Source organism: Corythoichthys intestinalis, chromosome 3 (genome assembly GCF_030265065.1).
Source record: "Corythoichthys intestinalis isolate RoL2023-P3 chromosome 3, ASM3026506v1, whole genome shotgun sequence".
Lineage (NCBI taxonomy): Eukaryota > Metazoa > Chordata > Actinopteri > Syngnathiformes > Syngnathidae > Corythoichthys > Corythoichthys intestinalis.
In genome coordinates, this window is record NC_080397.1 from 22,376,747 (window position 1) to 22,399,680 (window position 22,934).

A 22,934-nucleotide genomic window follows, 5' to 3' on the forward strand; every position below is an offset into this window, starting at 1 on the left:
TTTATTTTTTTAATTATATGCAAAGCAAATGACCACCTAAGGTGCTAGTCACATGATCTGTTCGAAAAAAATAATTTTGACCCATTATAAAAATATATATTTTTTGTTCATTTCATTAATTTTTGTTGCAGTTGTATTGCTTTACAACTTTTATAAATATAGGAAAGTCAATTTCATGCAATGACACTTTTCGGCCACCAGGGGCAGAGGGGTCTGCCCCCCCCTTAAAATCCGCTTATGGAAGGCCTCCCAATCATCCATTTTCATTTGCCATGAAGAAATAATAATAATCCTTTGTATTCCAATAGGTCTCTCGCACCACTCGGCCCTAATAACAAATATAATGAGAATATAAGCAAAGAAATAAAACTGGCAAAAGAAACCGGATGAATTCAAAAGTTAAATTCAAGCAAAGCAAAAATTCATTGTATGAGTCTTTTGCGCATGCGCAAAGCAGTACTTCCGCGTAACCCGAAGCAGTCTTGACTTCCTCAAAGGGAGTGACAGCAAAGTGCAGACTAGCTTCGGTAATTTTTCCACTTCAATTTAGTACCAGGTGTTGTATCTGCATTCCACTTTTACCCTCGCCAATGTCCAAGCCCCCTCCCAAGCCGGCCAAGCCAGGTAAGCCAACTATTACGTTCTACCTTGTATCTCTTGTTTGGTTGAATGTCGAAGTTAAGAACACCTTGCTAGCGCGTTTTAGAGCCTTGTGGGCGTTCGGAAAAGAACTAGTTCCCAACATTTGGTGACTTGTGGTAAATTCAGCTTGTGGACAGCCACAGAAGGAAACAGAGCGGGCGAAAATAGGGATGCAGCTCTTTGGATGGTCGGTTGGTATCGGAGTTCCCTGTTTATGCTTGTCCTGTAGGTGACCGATGCGTGTTTTGGTGACAGGTAAATGCATACGACAAGCTAAAAACATGGTGACGACTTTCCCCCGTCACTCCATCTACCCTGTTCGCTAGAATCATGAATCAGACGTAAGAATCGTGTACAAACGATATCCGTATTAGTGTACTCCCATTATTTTAACTGTCAGACAGTTACGTACAAGTAAACCTCTCTTAGCTAAGTTTATTGCAGCTGCGCATGCACGGTGTGTGTGTTTGGAGGCGGGGGGCAAGTTGATATTATTCACATTTAGGCAGGGCACATCATAGTTATGGTTAGGGATGTGACAAAATATCGAAATGGTGATATATCGTGATACTTTGTGTCCCAAAAGGTTATCGATATGCTCCTGCCAAGAATCGAGATATTGTTTTGAAAAGGTGTTAATTTCTAAAAATAAGAATAAAAATTAACCAACAAGTTGCTACCAAAATTTTCCACCGTAATAATGTCTCGGTTAACTATAAGGCTGCATTGACGGTGCTCGACGCCCAATCCATTTAGACTGGGAACTTTCGTTCATTGGAAACCAGCGCTTTCACAGTCATTCTGTCCAATTTTCAGGGCATTTACAGGTCACTTGCGGTTCACTTTAGGGCATTTACAGGTCATTTTCTGTTGAGTTTGAGTCACTGCCTATTCATTTGGGTGATTCCCAGGTCATTTCCTGTTCTGTAACTCAAAATAAACAGGAAGAGACCCATAAAATACCCCCAAATCAACAGGAAGTAACTGAAAATGAACAGGTAAATGACCTCAAATGGCCCAAAATTGGCCAACATTGGCTGCCACTCTAGACATAAACGTTCAATCAGTTTGAAGTGGGAGGGATGGCAGCGAATGAACACCCTCCCAGTTCAAATGGATTGGATGTCTACTAATGTTAAACTTGTCCATCTACCATCTACCATCATTCCAATTCACAGCAGAAGCTTGTTTTTCTGTTTATTAGTTGTTTGTAGAATATCCTAGAATGATTTCCTGACCAATGTATCGATAATCGTTGTATCGTCAGATCATCGTTATCGTGAGCTTTGTACTGCATATCATACCGTATTGTGAGGTACCAAGATGTTCCCACTCCTAGTTATGGTCTCCCTCGGAGGACCATCATGACTGGCAATGTCAGATTTAGGGCTGTCCGAAACGATTATTTTTCTCGCGATTAGTCAGATGATTTTTTTTTTTTTAATGATCAGTCAACTAATCTAATATATATATATATATATATATTTTTTTTTTTTTTTCCTAATTTAGCAATTAAATTTTTGTTGACGCTTATTTATTCACAAAAACATTTTGGAACACTTAAGTTCTTTATTAATGTACAAATAATAAACATAGAAATAACAATAATGAATCACAAACAATGAGGTCAAGTGCAAAAGATTTGAATGTAAACGGAAACACTGACTTCACCTTTCCAACAGGAGTCAAAACAGTTCTTACTATCTCTTTCTCTGGAATGTCTATATTGTTCTAAACATTAAAATAAAGGAAGGTGAGCATGTCTACATGTGTCAAGCTTGCCCTTTTTTTTTTTTTTTTTTTTGTTGGTAACAATGTTCCCAGCAGCTGAGAAAAGACATTCAGATGGTGTTGAAGTTGCTGGCACTGCCAGGTATGATCTGGCCAGGATAGCTAGGTTTGGAAAAACCTTGTTTTAACTGAAAAATTGATAAAGCAGAGGGCATACTGAAAATATTACCACTATTATTTTGAATGAAAGGCATACACAGTCTCAAAAAATAAACATATAGTATTAATATTATAGTTTACTACTATATGTATAGACCCTACCCACGTGACGTCACAACTCCGCTCTCCTGAATGGTACCGCCCAACTGTCCGTCAAAACATAGTGTTAACCTGTTACGGCTACGTACATTCCTCCTATTTACGGCGTGTTTTTCTGCTCCTTAACATTAATAATCAAAATGGTGAAGGCGTGTGTGGCTGTTGGTTGCACTAACAGAGAAGATGGAAGGAGAGACTTGAAGTTTTACCGTATTCCGAGGAGAGCGAAATGGACGGCTGCAATTCGACGTGAAAACTGGGCACCAAAAAATCACCACAGACTATGTAGTAGTCATTTTATATCCGGTAAGATGCATTTAAGATATACTTAGAGGGTTTTGGGCTGACAAATAACCACCATTAAGATCATTGCTAGGCTAATCGCCGACAACATACACGTATGTATGTAGTGAGAGTGCTATCGCTAAACCATATAAACATTAAAAGCCTTAACTCCATTGACAAACGACATGAAATACATTAGACTTGACAGTGGATGTTAGCAATAACAAAAGATTTTGAATTGAAAATTTCGTAACTCACCTTTCCAAGCATAAGATAGATGCCTGCCGAATTTTCGTGGACGAGGACCTGTTTCACCCAACCAGCAACGAAGTATTTATAAGCCTCCAAGCTCTTGAAGTTTTTCAAATTTTCGTGAGAATAGGCTGATTTTGTGTGGACAAGATAATTGTAAATATCAGCGTAGCAGATGTCAGGCAGACAGGGCGAAGACAGTGGGTCGAAAAACATCGATTTGGGCATCAAATATGGATCTGGCGACTGTATAGAACAAAGCTTTTCCACATAACGCCTTTTATGCAACACATCCAGTGAGTTTACGGCATCAGAAAGCACCGGGTCTTCCATGAAATGCATTTTAAATTCCTCGATCAATTGAAACCAATGCTAATACATAGACAAAATGACGGACAAGTGGGCGGAACCATACAGCAAGCACGTGGTTTTGTGACGTCGGTGGGTAGGGTCTATATACTAGGGCTGTAACTGTACACAAAAATCTCGGTACGTACCTTGGTTTTGAGGTCACGGTTCAGTTCATTTTCGGTACAGTAAGAAAACAATGCAAACTATAAATGTGGTAGTTGTTTAGTACACGCCTTTGTGCTTTCAACAATAGGAACATTAGCCTATACAAAGCTAGAATTCTGCTCAAAAAGTAGCGGGTATTGAAAGATAATGCAACAACAATTTGCCTTTCGGACCCCGCGTATTGGTCAGTTTTTTCTGAAAGAAAGAAGAAAAAAGAAGTCCTGACTCCTGTGCTAAAGAGAAAAGCAATCCCAATGACAAAGATTTTAACATGTATTTTACAAATGAAATGCCTCAATGAATCTTTTTTTTTTTCTTATGAACTGTTTTCAAAAGCTTTATTGGTGGATTTTCTCAAGTTAAAGCGCCACACAGAAATTAATAAATTTAATTGTGTAAGCAGGATCTGTATATTCTTATTATTTAATTACAGGTGTTTTAGCTCATTTCAATTTATTTTACTTAAATGGGCTATTATTTATTTTATTATGTGTTTCTATTTTGCAAATGTGATGTAGTATTCATTTATATTGTATCTTTTATGTTGTATAACTTTAGTTCCTATGGGAATATTAGTTCCTACCTGTTTTGTTGTGGTAGGAGGGTTTTGTATTGAACACGGGGCCATGTTGGTTATTATTATAGCAAAGAAGACTGCAGTAAATCAACAAAGACAAGTCAACTGTGCCCCGATCTACCACTCAAGAGATCTGATGGACTCAAAAAGTGGGTTACAATTGCATATTAGTTTGAAAATCGACCGGCTCCACCGTATTTTTACACGAGTGACTTCCGGTCTGCCCGATCCTAGCTACCGGTAATAGTATTGACGCAGGACGGTCGCATCTTGCGTCAAATAATAAACTCTGCCGTTCTTTTCGTGTGCGTCGTGTTGAGCCGCTTCTGGGACGCGTCTAACACGCGGCCGCACTGCGACTGGTGTGCATTGGCTGATTGACTTTAACGCCTGGGTTTCACTGCGTTCTCGCGGCGGCCACGTCGCGCCGTTGACGTTTCTGGGTTATACTGTCCTACCGTGTTGGTCCTCATTATAGTAGAGAAGACGGAGTAAATATAATATACACAAAGAAACTGTAACCAGATCGACTCTCAGCCTCGAAAAGTAAGGGTTACATTACGTCAGAAACTTGTTCGGTATGCCACCGTTCCGAACCGAGCCACGTTCCAAAACAGTTCAATACAAATACATGTACCGTTACACCCCTAGTACATACATAATAATACTTCATAATATAAAGTACGACTAGTGCAGTCATGGACTATAGTAAGCAAGCCAGTTTTTCCATATATATTTTTATCAGATAATATGAATATATACCGTAATTTCCCGAATATAACGCGCACTTTTTTTCCCCAAAATCAACTTGTAAACTCATGGTGCGCATTATAAACGGGTACATGGAGGGAGACAGAAATATATATGTATTACATATATATATATATAAACCGATCTTTTTTCATTGACACGGCCGCGTTGTGTTGAAGAAACGTATGCGGCGACCCGTTGCCGACCATTACGGTACGTGACGTCACCGTTTTGTTTCGGTAATACGTCACTCTAATCGGCCGAATGATTTCGTCTGTGTTAAATTCTGCTTTTTTCACTCTTCATAAAGCACAGAATTTAGTTTCTTGAACTCATTTGAGTCGACGTTTATTGCAGCTCCGCAATTCGGACCATAACAAATGTAAGGACACACACTTCCTGTGTCCGTCAACTATATCGGTCCCTCGGGAAACTCAAACCCAAATAACAATAGTTCCTATTGTTACTGTCGTGTTGACAGCTATGAGCTCTCACGGATTTCCGACTTATGTTCTCACTTTCATTTTACCGTATCAATCCATGGAAGAAACATTTATTCATCATGAGGAAACTAGCTATACTAAACTAGTTATACAGCAGCCTTTAAAAGAAAAGTCACATCTGTTTTGTTTTCTCCTAGATTCTGGTAAGTTGGAGAAGTTGTCAAATCATATTATTACCGTAAATATTGTCAGTTTACGTTAATGTTTTGAACTACCAATGTGCTATGCTTGTGCTGTGTTTCACCAGTCAGTAAAATGACATCTCTGTATCTGTACACAAGCTCTGTTTTCTTGTATTCTTCTTTTTATTGGTGCTAAAATTAGGGTGCGCGTTATAAACGGGTACAATAATTTTCCCTAGATTTTACAAGTAAATTTGGGGTGCGCATTATACACGGGTGCGCCTTATATTCGGGAAATTACGGTAATATATATATCTTTTTTTCCCCAAGCGGGAGCTTCCATGATCTTAACAAATACGATCTGCATGCTGTGCACAGAGATGGTGAGACAGATAGCTTTCGGGAGCAGCAGCAGAGTAGATAAATAAATGCCTCGTCACTCATGTGTCACTGGAGTTAAGTACGTGAAAAAAAACCTAATGATGCAGGTTGATACTACGCACATAAAGGCAACTCCGATGGTGTACCGCACGCTACACGTCGCTTCCGCTCATTAATATTCATGACATTAGCAACTATTGCTTAGAGGGGGACAAGCTCCCGTTTTTCCCTTATAGTAAATGAATTGAAATACTGTACGAAGGAGATGTTTACAGAGCTCAACCTACCAATTCTATCTGAAAATGATGTCCCTGGTGCCAAATTCACTGGTAAAGATGTGGAAGAACATACAAATGTTCAGTTAAAGAGATGGCTTGAGTGTCGAGGGCTGAAAAAGACGGAAAAAAGAAACAAGCTAAGCTTTAGCCTTAGCTTTTATTATCGACACCTTTTTCTTATGCCACTGACAATGGCATTCTCCTGTTTCAACAATCTATCCTTTACCACCATATACTCTATCTTATATATTATATTCTCTGGTGGTCTTACGTCTCTGACCGTTTTTTGGGGCAATTTACATTGCTATTTTTTTGTAGCGATCGCAAATGCTAGTCGTTGACAGCCAACAAACACTTTTAATTTTTTCATTAATAACAAATCTTAATCTATAAGTCATTTACACGTCCCCCTTACTAAAGGTGCTTTTTTTTTTTTTTTTTTTTTTTTTTTTTTTTACACCTGAAAAGGTAACAGTGGCAGTCAGATACCATTTTAATTCTTTCCAGGTCATTAATTGTCAGACAGAAGCAGCACAGCAAAACGCCACGCTAAAAAATGAGTAAAAAAATAAGTAAAAAATATCAAAATGGCTTACCTCTTTGTCCTCTGAAGGACCATGCCAACCCAGCAAAATGTTTACTTTATATGAAATGTGAATGGCTTCACCTTGCTGGCGTTAACCGTCCACGCAAGTTGATCGATTCTTCACATTTTTTCCTCAAGGTTTTTGGTTTCGGGAAATGTATGAAGAAAACATCCTTCATATTTCGTAATGTCTACAGTCCTTTCTACAAGTTCCATATCAGCAGTGCTTGATCGGCATGTTCGTTTTTGAAAGGTTACTGGAGAAAACTAGCAGAAATACCATAAAGCCCGCAAACAGTTTGCTGAAGACATGCCAACAAAGCACATGGATTACTGGAACCATGTCCTATGGTCTGAGGAGACGGGCGGGCTTTCTTGTGTACCATCTTCAGAAGAGGCTTTCTCCTGGGGTGACAGCCATGAGCACAAATTTGATGTAGAGTGCGGCGTTTGGTCTGAGCACTAACAGGCTGACCCCACACCTCTTCAATCTCTGCAGCAATGCTGAGAGCACTCCTGTAACAAGTCACATGACATTTTGGAGGGAAAATTACACGCAGTACTCAATTTGGACATTTAGGGATGTACGTTTTTTCAACAGGGTGTACTCACTTTTGTTGCAGGGGTTTAAATATTAATGGCTATATTTTGAGCTATTTTGAGGGGGAAATAATTTAACTGTATTATATAAGCTGCACACAGACTACTTTTCATTGTGTCAAAGGGTCATTTTGTCAGTGTTGTCCCATGAAAAGATATACTTGCATATCTGCAGAACTGCGAGGGGTTTACTCACTTTTCTGATACACTGTATGTGAGGGCGTGTCTATAATGTCCCACTTCTGCTTTACGATGCTACGTCACAGTCTAAAAATAGCATTCGTGCTGTACGCTTTTAAAAAATCTTGTTAGTTTTATGGACTTACGATCTGCCAGCTTGTTGTTTCTTGGTATCGTATGCAAGCTCATATTTGCAGAGACCGCACACGACAGTGGCATCTTGCCTATTTTCTTTGAAATAAGTACATGCTTTGGCCACTCTGGTCCGTTTTTGTGACTTTGTTCGCTTTCCCGCTTACATCCCGAGCGTCAGCCATTCTCAACTATATCCGCATATATGTATTTTTAAAACGTCATTAACCGTCGACGGTATGTTGTGCTCGTCGACGCATTTGTTATCGATGACGTCAACAACGTCGGGGCAGCTCTAGTCAGATCATCTCGTGTTAATACATACACATGTTAAATTGACTGGTTTTGAAGTCAGAAGCAAGTAAAAGGTTTGTAACAAAAAAAAAATGTTCGTACATCTCGACGTTTTTATAGTTGAAAATCTGCAATTTTGGTATTTGGCCAAGAAATATGAAGTCGACGCACATGGTTTGCCTTGGTAGGCCACGCAAAATGCCCTATTCCCCGGGCTTTGTGCCTGACACCTGTGCATAAACTCATTTGTTCATTCACTGCCAGTCCTTCCAGCACAAATGGATTGGATGTCTGCTTGAGACAAACTTTACAGCAGAAGGATGAAAAAAGCCACAAGATTGGACGTCTGTCATCGACAATGTCACTGAAGGAGTTAAACAGCTTGGCTGTTTCCAAAGAAGTCGTCTTTCTCCTGTCCAATTCAGCCAATCTGTGAACTTCCGCGAGCTCTCTGATTGGTAGGCTACGTGGTTCATTTGCAACATGTGTGCACAAGTGAGCGCGCAGAGAAAACAAACCGGCGAACGCAGGGGTTGAGAGATTGAGCGGAAGGGGGGGAATTGAGCGGCATAGAGTAGATATTTTTTTGCTCAGTATATGTTTTTGTGCTCAAAATCCATTATTGCTCGGTCAGAATAGTGGATGCAATATAACGCCATATTTGGGGGAAAATTGATGTTGAATTCATCTTCACAAATGTCAGGTTGCCCAACTCGTTTCTAATGAGGCTTAAATTTGAATTATGTAAGGTAAGCACCTCGGTCAACTGCTGTGCGAATAGGTGTACGTTTAAAACTTCAAATATATAATCATTTTTTAATTTAAAAAAAAAAAAAAAACGAATATTCGCGAGTTAACTATGGACTGCATGCAATTGATCTTTTAATCGCTTGACTGTGTAGTATTACAGTTTGACGAAATGATAGTGCAAAAATCGAGGATTTTTTTTTTTTTTTTTTTACAAAAATGAGTTAACTATACAAAAATGTGATTAAATATTTTTAATCGCTTGACAGGACGAATATATACATACCGGTAATTAACATCTATAGGTTAATAGTGCAAAGTCGTGATTGTTAAAGTTGTGTTGGTTAAAAAAGTTTTTGCATTATTAGAGTAATAATAGTAATATTTTGAAATTTGCACTTGTTTGACCTGCAGAAAAACGTGAATAAAAATAGAAATATTATTAGAAATATATTTATTATTTTTCTTCTTTCCTAAAGTCTAAACGCAGACTTCTCTTTCTCCTAACAATCTGCAGCAATGGGTTCTTCTAAGCCGTTACCCAGAGCTCTAAAACTGAACATGATTGATGAGAAAGCTACGAGAAGAAACCAAAGCAATTCCTGATACCAGTTTTAATTTGGATCGAGTTGAATGTAATTCAGAAATGAGCTGATGGAGGTCCAAACAAGTTGTGGAAGATCTCGAAAAATAACAACTGCTGCTAGAAAAACAAGCCAGAAGCTCTGTTGGAATGCATAAAAGCTCCTGGAAAATCTTGCAGACACTGGCTGGAGTCATGGCACAAATACATCTTTCAAGGAAGAGTAATCATCAGCGAAACCTATTTCTTGTATTTAGAAACAATTCATGAAAATGACCTTACAAAGCCTTTATTTGAAACCATAGCAATGTGATTGAGCCTGTGTGGTGAGCTGTACAAGCATTGGTGTGTGAACCTCCAGACATGACTGGGCCTGTGGATTATGCAGAAAAAGTGAACAGAGCCGAGGCTTGTGCATGAGCCGCTCACTCGGCCTTAAACACTGCTATGCTTGTCAGCAAACACACACGTATATACTTACAGACCAGAATGTAAACATTCCTACTAGTTGAAGACGAAGAAATTAGTTGGGAGCTTGGGTATGTAATGCATGTCAGTGTCATTGAAAGGCTGCAACAACTCTGCATTCCAGTGGGGCAGCTGTCACTTGAGGCAGATTTGAGGTATCTTTGGCTAAATAAAGAGTGTCTAAATGTCTCATTTCACAAAAAATCCAGTCTTCCTAATTGTCGTCATTTCATGGAGTTGTCAATTAAAGATGACATCCATGTGTCTAAAATGAAATCAATCACAACTAGGGATGTTCCGATCTCATATTTTTGCACACGAGTTTGAGTCATCTGAATTTAAAACTCTGCCTATACAGAGTCCCTGTCTGACACAAAAAAATGTTTTGTTAAAAAAAAAGTTCCAAACATGTTACCAGTACTGTCATTTTACAGTACTTCCTCTTCCGCTTTTTGCGATTGTTGCGTGGTATAAAACGAATATATTTTTGTATCTTTTGGCAATGCCGTTGTATTTGTGGAATATGTTTTACTTATGAGCCCTTAAAAAGCAAAATAAAAAAGTAAATATATTAGGCCTGAACAATATTATATAAAAAATTAACATTACGATATACGTATATTGCCAAGGCTCTGCACACATTTTTTGAATTGGTTGCACTGGTGAACCTTTTTTTTAAAGCAACACTAGGTAACTTTTCAGCCTTTATAGACAAGTTTCCGAGGTACTTCCGCATGTCTGCCCGCAACTTGTTTTAGAATTTCTCCATTCAAAACAACAGTGGAGGTGGAGTAACATTACTCTTCAAATTCCCTTAAAAAGGACAATTTGGAAATATCGAATCCACCTGCCATCATCACGACAGAGGAGGACATGTTAATGAAGGCAGATGTGGAACCAAGCTCATGCCACCACAAAGACCGAGTGTTTTTGGAGCCATGCTGCCGCTGTGTTATGGAAGGTATGTTCTTCCGATCACTGCATTTTCATGTGTCCGGTTCGCCAAAAATACCAAAGCTAAAATCTTGCTCATGAAACGACTTGTAGCATTTGATATTGTTTTTACGATGACATTAATTATGATGATCTTTAATAATATTTACTACAACTACTGAATCTGCTGCTAGTCTGTTGCTAATCAGTACGTGTTGGATGGCACAGAATGCAAGTGTTACAACTTTTTTGTCCGTTTGTTTACAGGTGGAAAACGCTGTTAGGCAAGGGAGACAAGTTGATGTGCCTCACAACAACAGTTACTGTACTTTGATGGACATACAGTGGGGAGAACAACTATTTGATACACAGTCAATGGGAAAACCCATTGGCAGTGTATCAAATACTTGTTCTTCCCACTGTATATCGAGACTACGTGTGTTCTACCCGGGGGCGGCTGGGAGACCGGCCCGGCTCGCAGTGGACCATCAGCTCGATCCCGAGATCCAACTACGAGCTTTTTAATTGCAGCAACGTTAAGATACGCTATTGGAGCTGGAATTACCGAGGACAGTGGGAGAAAGCCTGTCTGGAGGCCGTAATGTCGGGTGAAAGTTTGGCGAGGCTCCGGACCTCTGCTGTCTGATATCACAAATCTCGTATGCTATTTTTCCAATAATTTTATAAATTGTGATTAATGTCCTGTTTTGCACATGCACCAATCGTTTTAAATAAAACAAGAAATGGAATCTCGCTGTCCAAATGTTTTATTGCGATCAATATCTGCTATAAAAAATAATATACTATTTTTGTTTTTATGTACATACCTTGTAGTATTTCCATGTAACAACAAAATCCGTTTCAGCTCTTCTGCATTTGGCAAATGTGTATTGCTATGTCTGATTGGTATAATGGAGTCATGTGATTATTGTTGCGACGTCTTATTGGTGAAATTGGTAGAGCCGCTGTTGGCATGTCTGGCAAAAATATAGTCAAATTTAATATGTAGAATAAAGTGGAAACATTTAACGACTCTAGTGTATCCCAGAGTAGTACAGTAAGAGTAGCGGTATTGCAACTCTGCTCGAGTAAAAGTAAAAATGAAGGCATGGTAAAACTACTCTTAGAAGTACATTTTTCTCAAAGTTGAATTCGAGTACAGTGGTACCTCCATAAGAAGTTAATTCGTTCCAGGACTTTGTAAGTCGAACTGGTCGCATGTCGAGCAGGATTTTCCCATAAGAATGCATTAAAATTCCATTAATTAAAACCTCCATTAAATCCTTAATAAATACGGCTGGTACTATTACAAATGGCAGTTACACATAGCAAAACAAATAAATTATAAATAAAAATCGGAATAATAATACAATGATAATTCCTGTGATAATGTTACGAATTGGGTTCTAATGTGGCGGACGTTTTTTGCTGTACCTGAACGCACCGTGCCACTGACGTGACAGAGCGGTAAGGTTGAGAGCTTACTTTCACTTTCAATGTTTTCTTGAGAACACCGTCAACTGCGGCGGACAGAAGGCGTTTGGTGTTGGATAAGTTCTGAAATAAATGATAAAAAACCTGACGAAGCTGGAAATTTCTTTGGCGATGTTAACACAATACCAATAGTCACCTTAACTTACAAAGACTGGTGGTCAGAGGGGGACCGTGGAGATGTATTGTTGAGCCAGTTCACGGATTGCGAACCCCACGCTCATGTTTTTCTACAACAGGGGTGCCAAAGTCCAGTCCTCCAGAGCCCCTATCCAGCTTGTTTTCCATTTCTCCCTCCTCCAACGCACCTGACTCGAATAATCCGGATCATTATCAGGCTCCTGCAGAGCTTGCTGATATGCTGATCATTTGATTCAGGTGTGTTCAAGGAGGGAGACATTGAAAACAAGCTGGATAGGGGCTCTCGAGGACCGGACTTGGGCACCCCTTTTCTACAATTTGCATCATCATTTCAATTGTAAGCGTCACCTTTTTCCTTGTTTCAACAGCTGTACCAACCTTTTTGAAACCTGATTTCTCTCACAAGAAAATCCGCCGTTCGTTTGTCTGCGGTGCTGTCATGTCGTCGTATTTCGCGCATGTCGTCGGATGTAGAAACAAATGGCGAGTCAAATTTCACGTCGGATGTCAAAAAGATCGTGGGTCGAAGCGATCGTATGTCGAGGTACCACTGTAAATAAAACGCGTGATTTGAGTCCACAATTATTCCATTAAGTAAGATGCAATCGACACAAGTATGCACCTACTGTTGAGTTAGCAATCAAAAGGATTCAACCTTTTGTTTGTATTTGTGCTCAACCTCATATTGTTTGTTTTCTTGCTTGCAGGCCAAGTCAAGGTGTTCAGAGCTGAGTTCACCTTTGACCCCAGAACGGTAAGAGACCTCTGTTTTGCTTGTTTCTGGGCAAATAATCACATATGAATGTTATACACCCTCCAGTTACCTTTGATAGGTTGTTTTACCTAAAGATCGGAAACCGGGCCAAATCACATCGTTTTCATAAGATCATAGCGGGTGAAGAAAATAATTGAAATTTTAGGGTTGTTTTTTTTTTTTTTTTTGAGCTGTCCCGACTAGTCGACTATGTCGACGTCATCGATGACGACATCGATGACGTAAATCCGTCGACGAGCACAATATCCCGTCGACGGTTAATGAAGGGTTAAAAAAATATATGCGTGGAAAGTTAGAATGTCGGATGCTCTGTTTGCAAGCGGGGAAAGCGGCACAAAGCCAAAAAAGCACACCAGAGTGTCCAAAACATTGACTTATTTCAAAGAAACAAAGGAGAGTACACTCTTCTGTCCTGTCTCTTCAGTGCCAAGCTTGGCTGCACGTCGGCCGTGAATAAACACCTCAAGCGCCTTCACGCAGTTTGTAATTTATTTTTTTTTTTTCATTTTTTGTACACCACAGGGTGCTGTCGCCTTGCTAAATAATAATGTTTCATTGACAATGGGCCTATAAGTGCTATTAGTATTGTTCTTAATGCTAATGGAAAGGTTTATTTCATGTTATGGTTTATTTTATGGTATAGAAAATTATATAAGGTTAAAAGGTCATAAATATATACAGTATATACAGTGATTGCACTCAAGGGAGAGATTGTCAATGATAAGGTAATAAGGTAAAGGCAATTAATATAGGCAATTCATTCATATAAATAAGGTTTAAAAGGAAAAGGGTGAAAAGTTTTTGTTAATTTCTAATTGTGTTGCTTTGTTTGTGTGCACCGTAGCTCTTACAGTGTGTTTACATCAAGGATGGAATAAAAGCTGTAAACCATCAGTTTAAGAGACCATCTTTTCAATCGGGATGCTACACTAGTTAATTCTATCAGCATTTGAACTCATTGTTTATTTGTGATTTATTATTGTTATTTACGTGTTTATTTGTACTTTAATAAATGATTTGAGTGTTCCAATATGTTTTTTGTGAATTGATAAGCGTCAACAAAAATTTCATTGCTCAATTAGTAAAAAAAAATAAATATTTTTTTTTTAAATTATTAGATTAGTCGACTAATCGTAAAAATAGTCGGCTGACTAATCGGGAGAAAATTAGTCGTTTGGGACAGCCCTATTTTTTTTTAAATGTCTTATTTCTAAGAGCTACAAAGCAACAAAACAAACCAGAACTTTTAAGATCTCATGTTATTACTTCAGTTGGTGGAATTTCAAATATTGCATTTTTTTATATAACTTAATGTACTACAGAATATTCAAGCGTAAATTGGTTCCAACCTTATTTTGTGCTGCACAAATGATGTGTAAAAAAAAAAATAAAAAAATAGGATACATTGGTATCTGATTGGCAGATCCCAAAAATCAGGTAACTCAGACTCATTGTCCAACAGGTCGTACCAACTGCTGATGTTGTTTTTGTCCATTGAGACAGACACCAATCAGTATGGTCAAGCCTCTAAAGTTGTGATGTACTTGTATGTTGCAGCCCGATGAGCTTTACTTTGAAGAGGGAGACATTCTCTACATCTCTGATACGGTAAACCAGACTTTTAACTCTTTCAGGGACAGTGGTCCCGGTAGACAGCGATCATTATTATTAGCTTAAATCCTTCACCATCCCAGGTCACAGAGTACGTGGTGTGGTATTTGGTGAAAGCGGGAAATTGATATTAAAAACCTGACAGCAATTGACGTCCAATCCATTTGAACTGAAAACTCCCAGGTGAAATGAATTGTATGCCTATTGTTTATTGGCACTCTGGCACTGAAGAGTTAAGCTATGTGAGGTCACATAAGAGTTCTAAAACAAAACAAAAAATGATGAATAACTGTGGCAAAAGCTGCTGTACTAGACAACTGTATCCTGTTGTTCTTCTTGTTCTCTTTAGGCATTTCGACCTCAGGGATCTGGATTGGGGAGGGGGAGTGCATTTACAAATCCATTTAAAACATTCAGCATTATATACACAACAAGAGTATCTGAATATTTATTTACAGTAGTATGAATGTTGTATTTCAACACATAATATTGGCTAGACCATGAAAAAGAATAACGTAAAGAGTCTGTAACTGGCCTGTTTTGTGTTTGTTTTATATAAACCTATTGTCTGCCATTGACGACGCTAGACGCCAGATTCATTAAAAGTGGGAGGGCTGGCAAAGAATGTTAATATTCGCTGCCAACCTACAAACTGACAACTTCACTGCAGAAAGATGAAAGGAGTCAAACAATTGGACATCTATTACAGTCAATGGCACAGAACGAGTGAAATCTCAATCAAGATAAAAATAAAATTGGGCTTGGTAACATTGTTATGATAATCCCATGTAGCACACAGCACTGTGCTTATAGAAGCGTTCAAAACCTTATATAGGTCTAATAAGAATGGCTGTCATTTTAAACCTATGGGGAACAGCAGCACGTCTTTACACTGTGTTTATTGCCCATTAAAAAATGTGCATACAGTAAGCCTACATGTCAGTGATTTGCTTCAGTTTTTTGCTCATTATCTTTCCGTCTTCATCAGAGTGACAGTAACTGGTGGAAAGGAACATGCCGAGGGAGAACAGGACTTATTCCGCGCAACTATGGTAAGAAGAAAAAGCACATTTCAAGTGTTCCATCTTGTACCCCAAAACACTTGTCGTCGGTTGCAGTGACAGAGCAGGCAGAGTCTATCGACCACCCGATGCATGAGGCGGCCAAACGAGGTGCGGCGTCCTTTGCTACCTTATTTTTTCCTGTGTTTCCATTGTTTGTAACTTTTCCTCGTGTGCATATTCACACAGGGAATCTTTCCTGGTTGAGGGAATGTGTGGAGAACAGGGTGGGAATCAACGGCTTGGACAAGGCAGGCAACACTGCCCTCTATTGGGGATGTCATGGAGGACATAAAGGTACAGTGATGCGGACGAGCCTGTTTGCGAGTGCCTTAAAGCCACCCTAAAAAGGTCTGTGACAGCCTTAACATGCCACGTGATTGTGGGGTTCCTGAGGGTCACTCGGGGCTTTGAGCAGGAAAACCCTGGGGACCCAACCTTACCCGTGCATGCTGCGAAAATGTTTTTTGCACACATAAATGAACAATAAATACGTAAATAATGTATAAGGCCGCATCAAAAGAAAAAAATTGCAGACAATACGTAAAGTATACATTTAGTGCCGTAATTTTCGGACTATAAGCCGCTACGTTTTTCCCTTCATTTTGCATCCTGCAGTTTATAGTCCAGTGCGGCTTATTTTTTATTTATTTATTTAGGTTAATAGGTAATATTTTATTTGACAGCGGCGTCATAAGACTGTCATAATTATGACATGACACTATCATGGGCATTACTGAATGATTATGGCAGATGTCATTCAGTGTTATCCGGCAAATTATGTCACTAACTACACCAACACTAAGTAGCAATTAATGAAAAACTGGAAAAGTAACTGAAGAAATAATTAGCACAGAACATAAATTTTGATTGTTATTTACATCTGTAGCGCTGCAATGCATGCTAGGAGACATGTTGGACAACAACAATGTTGACAGCAGGAGGTTGACTGTCTCCCGTAAGGGAGTAGTAATGGCCAAAGAAGCTTACTGAAGCAATGAACCTTTCAAGCCAAATGGTTCAAAGTTCATATTGGTTCATTTGGTCTTATGATGCTGCTGTCAAATACAGTGTTAGCGGTTAATATCTTTTGGTGTTAATACTCCATAATACAGTGAGGCCGTTTTCGTGTCAAATTTAGTGGGTGGGGCCTTACAGTCCGAAAATTACGGTAGTATAGATAACGTACCGTATTTTTCTCCAGAGTATATGTCGCACCCCCAGCCAAACTATGGTTACTGCGACTTATAGTCCGAAAAATATGGTACACACTGAAAAATTGCACACTTAAGTTTTTTTTCGTGAAATTCACGAAATATGCTATCCAATGACGGCGTCAAGTGCCCCCACAAGGGGGATTTACAATTACGATGTAATTTCAATTGGCCAATCGTTGTCGTTTCTGTTGAATACATTGTGGTAGCCCTCGAGGGCCCCCTTAATTGTTTCTAAGTGTTCGTATAGCGTCCACGCCACAGTTTTATCAATTTTATTTTTGTCATCCTTCATTTCTATTATTGAGGGTCAATTTTCAACAGATTTATTATAGTTTAAGTATTTCACCTTTGCTTATCGCTATCGTATTTTACAGCCACTAGGTTTTTGGTGCTTGTATGCCCTTATTTTGCCTTCGTTTTTACAGGAACTGAGTCTATAAAAGCTTTTTTGAGTCATGGTTCCTGTCTGACTGCCTAATATATTGGGGGATGGAACAATCACTCACTTGCTCCTGTCAGTTGTTTAATTTTGAGGTTCTTCATCTTAGATGTGGTGGAACTGCTGCTAAGCCAGTCCAGTGTGGAACTCAACCAGCAGGTGAGAACATGTTCCAAATATTCCAGTGCTCAAATACAGAGGAAAAGAAATTCAAAACAAAAGAAAAATGGGTGCTTAAAGGAGATCTGTGTTTCTTAGAATAAGCTTGGGGACACTGCTCTGCACGCTGCTGCTTGGAAGGGTTATTCTGACATTGTCGACATGTTGCTCAACAAAAGTGAGTAAACTAGCAAAAAATCACTTATCTCCTCCATCCAACTTCGACTTCACATTTGTGACTTGGCACATTAGAGGCCTGATGAATATTTGAGACCTATATGATGATGGCCGCTTTATGAATTTCGAGGAGCTATTGAAGCCTCAATCTCACTTCAACCGGTTTTTCAACCGGCACTTTGTTCAAGCTACATATCCAGATTTTCACACTCAGCCACCAACCACCTTGGTCGAGTCAGTGCTTAAAGTGCATGTGACATGAAAAAGCATGTTTATTTCATAACACACGCGGTATTTTATTTTCCTGAATGATATGGACCGCTTGGATGTGTGTGGAAGCGATCGCTATATTTATTTAGTTTTTTTAATCCCGCGCCATGAAAATGAGTGACTTCCGGCTTCGGTCTTGCATTGAGGAGGAGGGCGCTGTGACGTGTACGGTAGAAAACGTCCTCTTCACTATACACCGTACTGTTGTGTATGAGGACGAAGGACTCTGCTGATTTTGCGGATTAATACGTTTATTTTTCGCATCACGCCAGCCAAACGGCTGCAGAAAAATCATTCTGTATGAGGGAGAGGCGTATGTGCCTTTTTGGAGTTTCAAAAGGTTCCCATTCACCGTGGATATTTACTGTGGGACCATTGGACTTACGAGGAAGTAAGTAAACATCTTGTTTTGTATTATGTCAAATACGAATACAGCGATTACAAAGTAAACACTACAAACTTTCTTTAAATAAAGGACTACTTCCGTTTGATCGATAGGCATGTAAAAAGCTCTCCTCATGCACATTAGCAGCACGTTAGCTGCACAACAACTGCAGCCACCCTCCTCCGGGGAACGGACTGTAAATTGCTCTCCGTCGGGCGGTTTGCCGATCCGTGTAGACCAGAGGTGTCCAAACTTTTTGCAAAGGGGGCCAGATTTGGTGTGGTAAAAAGGTGGGGGGCCGACCTTGGCTGGCGTCCTTTACGTAGAACAATATACTGTATTCAAGCAAATTTTAGCAAGCCATTCTGTGTGTCACATTTACTTTATAATTTTTTAAAACTAATAATTTCAACAATCTCACAACTAGCCTTTGTGGCGTTCTCTTTCGACTCTCGGGCTCTTGCAAAATACTGCTGCTGTGAAATTAAACTAGCTTCAAGTTGCTTCAATTTCTTGCTGCGTATCTTCCCTGTAATCTTGTCGTACATGTAAGCGTTTCTTGTTTGGTAATATCGCCTCACATTGAACTCTCTAAAAACAGCGACTATCTCTTTGCAAATGAGGCAGACACAAATGTTGAGTATTTTAGTGAAAAAATAGTCCAATTTCCACCTATCCTTGAAACGTTGGCTGTCGCAGTCAACTTTCTTTTTTTTTTTGTTGTTGATTGTCACCATTTTAGAAAAGGGTCACACGGGGTAATGTTGCTTAGAGTACTGCTGCCTTTTAGTGGGTAAATGAGGAGCAGCATTTAGTATGGAAGCTACTTCATTTTCTGGTAGCAGTACTGCTGACCAATTTATTAAGTCTGTGTGCGGGCCAGACATTATTGATCTTATGACAGAGGCTGGGGGCCGGATTAAATTTGACCAGGGGCCGCATTTGGCCCCCGGGCCGCACTTTGGACATGTCTGGTGTAGACAATCGACAACCCAGTCGTCATGTCAATAAATCCAGGCTAGTTATGTGTGATTTTCCGCTTCGAAGACTTTGAAACATCACTCGGTTCGGGTTAGCATGTCGGCTAGCTGTCACGCCTTTTGGTTTGTTTACATTCTCCGAAGCCGGGGAATGGAAATGACATATGTCCGATTTAGGTGTCATAAAATATCATTCGGGAGTTGCAACAGTAAAAGTGAAGTCAACAGTTTTGACCATTATGGAGTAATTTTGCCATGTCGTCCTGAATAAATGCATTTTTATTATTTCATATTCCATTTAGCACAAGACTGTTATTTGTCATGACCCTGCCATTTATATAGCAATTGGGGAAAATACTTGGATAAAAAGAATATCCTGTAAAAATATTGAAGAGACAGAAACAATGACATTTTGCAGCTCTCTTCGTCGCGTTTTCCTCGTTGTGAATAGTTCCCCCTCGACGGTCTGACTGGTCCTTCTCAAGCCATTTATATAGCTATTGGGGAAAAATACTTGGATAAAAAGAATATCCTGTAAAAATATTGGATAAAAAGAATATCCTGTAAAAATACTGTTGGGGACGCTAAAGCCCTATAATGGTAGGCGTGGCTAACCGGCAGATTAAAAGACTAATTTCTATATTCCATTTAGCACAAGACTGTTATTTGTCATGACCCTGCCATTTATTTAGCAATTGGGGAAAATACTTGGATAAAAAGAATATCCTGTAAAACTATTGAAGAGACAGAAACAATGACATTTTGCAGCTCTCTTCGTCGCGTTTTCCTCGTTGTGAATAGTTCCCCCTCGACGGTCTGACTGGTCCTTCTCAAGCCATTTATATAGCTATTGGGGAAAAATACTTGGATAAAAAGAATATCCTGTAAAAATATTGGATAAAAATAATATCCTGTAAAAATACTGTTGGGGACGCTAAAGCCCTATAATGGTAGGCGTGGCTAACCGGCAGATTAAAAGACTAATTTCTCGCCATCTGCGCTTTGCTAAATTGTTGTATATAGTCGAATCGTCTCAAAATATGATTCTAATTCACATCATAATGCCATTTAAGACTTTTTTTCTCCTGTCGTATGCTCTTTAACTTAGACTATGCCCATAGATGTACTATCTCATTCATTTATAATTCATTAGATTGTCAGTGCCCTCTACATATTCGTTCTTTAAAGCAGAAGTGGGAGGATGAGACTGGGACCACAATATCAAACAATCGGTGGAAGCAGGTTTGTAAACTGGTCCATTCTTCCTCAATCTGTACCAGATGGTCTATGCATGGTCTATTGCAGTGCAAGGTAGTTTTTAGAGTACATTACACCAACGCTAGTCTCGCAAAAATTTACCCCACCATCATTGACAGCTGTAATAGATGTAAACAATCACCTGCTAATCATACGCACATGTTCTGGACATGTCCTAATCTCGCTGGTTTTTGGCACCAGATTTTTGATACTTAAGGAATCTGACCTTCTAGCCAGATCGCCAAAATCACGCCAGCCGAACCGCCGAAACCGCGCTGGCGCACATCCAACGGTCAGGGCCGGGGGGACCCCGGCAATCTGGCCAGAAGAGAAACTACGCGTTCACCTTAGTCTTAACCCTTTGTACTGACCCCATCTTGAAAGGTTTAAACTAGGGCTGTCAAACGATTAAAATTTTTAATCGAGTTAATTACAGCTTATAAATGAATTAATTGTAATTAATCGCAATTCAAACCATCTCTAAAATATGCCATATTTTTCTGTAAATTATTGTTGGAATGGAAAGATAAGACACACGACGGATATATACATACAACATACTGTATATAAGTACTGTATTCGTTTATTGTAACAATAAATCCACAAATGGCATTAACATTCTTTCTGATCCACGGATAGAAAGACTTGTAGTTCTTAAACGATAAATGTTATAGTTACAAGTTATAGTAATTTTATATTAAAACCCCTCTTCATGTTTTCGTTTTAATAAAATTAGTAAAAATTTCAATCAAAAGTTAATATAATAATAAGAAGAATAAAAATAATAATAAAAATAGAGTGCCCAAAGTCTAAGTTTTACGTGTATTTTGCATAGCTATTTTGATACGGAATGCCAGTTCATTTTGCATTGTTGTTAAACTATGTCCGAATAGGGCCTCATTACTATAGACTGAAGTGCTTTTCTTTTCGTGAACATTATTTTTTTTGGGAGAGATGGCACAACAAAAATAATATTCCTTTCACTAAACGATACTTACAGTGAGGAGAACAAGTATTTGGGTTTTCCCATTGGCAGTGTATCAAATACTTGTTCTCCCCACTAGGCCTAAACGATATTGGAAAAAACTATTGTTGCGATTTTTTTTAGGTGTGCAATATATTGCGATATTATATTGCGATAGTAAAAAAAAAAAAAAAATTTTTTTAAAGAAATATTCACTAGATGACTTGAATAGCTGTTTGGAAATACTTTGCATGACACACGGTGACCACAGTGTATTCATATAATACCGTTTCATTTGTGAATGATTAAGATTGCTGTATTATTATGAAGGGATCCAGGAAGCCATGTCTGCACAAAATAGATAATTTCTTGAACACAATATTTGACACTTCAACAGCAGCAAATACATTAAATGACAAATAAAAGAGCAGGTGCATTCGTCCCCTGAGTTTTTGACAAAATATAACAATAAATAACAACTTCGGTAAAATAACAACAAAGTTGTAAACATATTTGAACAAAAATATTAAATATGACAAATAAGAGTTGTTCACAAACTATAACAATAAATAAGAACCTCAGTAAAACAATAAAGTTGTCAACATATTTGAACTTAAATATTAAATCTGTCAAATAAAAGTGCAAGTGCATTAGTCCCCTGAGTTGTTTACACAAAATATAACAATATAGAACTGCAAAACTGCAACAAAGTTGTAAAAATATTTAAAAAATATTAAGTATCAAAACTTTATGTGCAGCTGTACTATAGTTATTTGAAAAATACGATTTACAGTTAATTTAAATATAAAAGAAACAGAAACTCAATTGAACTTGTAAATAATTGAACTGAATAACAGCAAATAACTGATGAATAACAGAACCATTTTAACTCCCAAATTTATGTATTTGTCTGCATATCGTTCACCTTCCTTGCTCAGCAATTCTCAACTGGGTCTCATAGGTTTTTGGCCAAGACTACTAGTCTATCCACCATTGCAGGCTTGAGACAACAACGTTGGCACGTAACAATGTTCCCACCTGTACTAAAAAGCCTCTGATGGGAAGCTCGTAGCAGGAATGCATAGATACCTGCGTTTTAAATGGTCCCACATGTTCGACGGATTACTTC

At 38.7% G+C, this 22,934-nt stretch overlaps 1 protein-coding gene across 1 annotated transcript in view; it reads left to right on the forward strand.

The window, feature by feature from the left end:
- The first annotated feature begins 458 nt into the window (after positions 1–458).
- ostf1 (osteoclast stimulating factor 1) overlaps positions 459–22,934 on the forward strand; it is a 30,742-nt gene continuing 8,266 nt past the window's right edge. The window contains exons 1-8 of the mRNA XM_057832956.1: positions 459–624; positions 13,218–13,264; positions 14,843–14,893; positions 15,885–15,948; positions 16,015–16,068; positions 16,147–16,254; positions 17,723–17,772; positions 17,872–17,950. Of these exons, the coding sequence (XP_057688939.1) occupies positions 591–624; positions 13,218–13,264; positions 14,843–14,893; positions 15,885–15,948; positions 16,015–16,068; positions 16,147–16,254; positions 17,723–17,772; positions 17,872–17,950 (487 nt within the window). The 5' untranslated portion in view covers positions 459–590. The remainder of the gene's footprint in view (positions 625–13,217; positions 13,265–14,842; positions 14,894–15,884; positions 15,949–16,014; positions 16,069–16,146; positions 16,255–17,722; positions 17,773–17,871; positions 17,951–22,934) is intronic.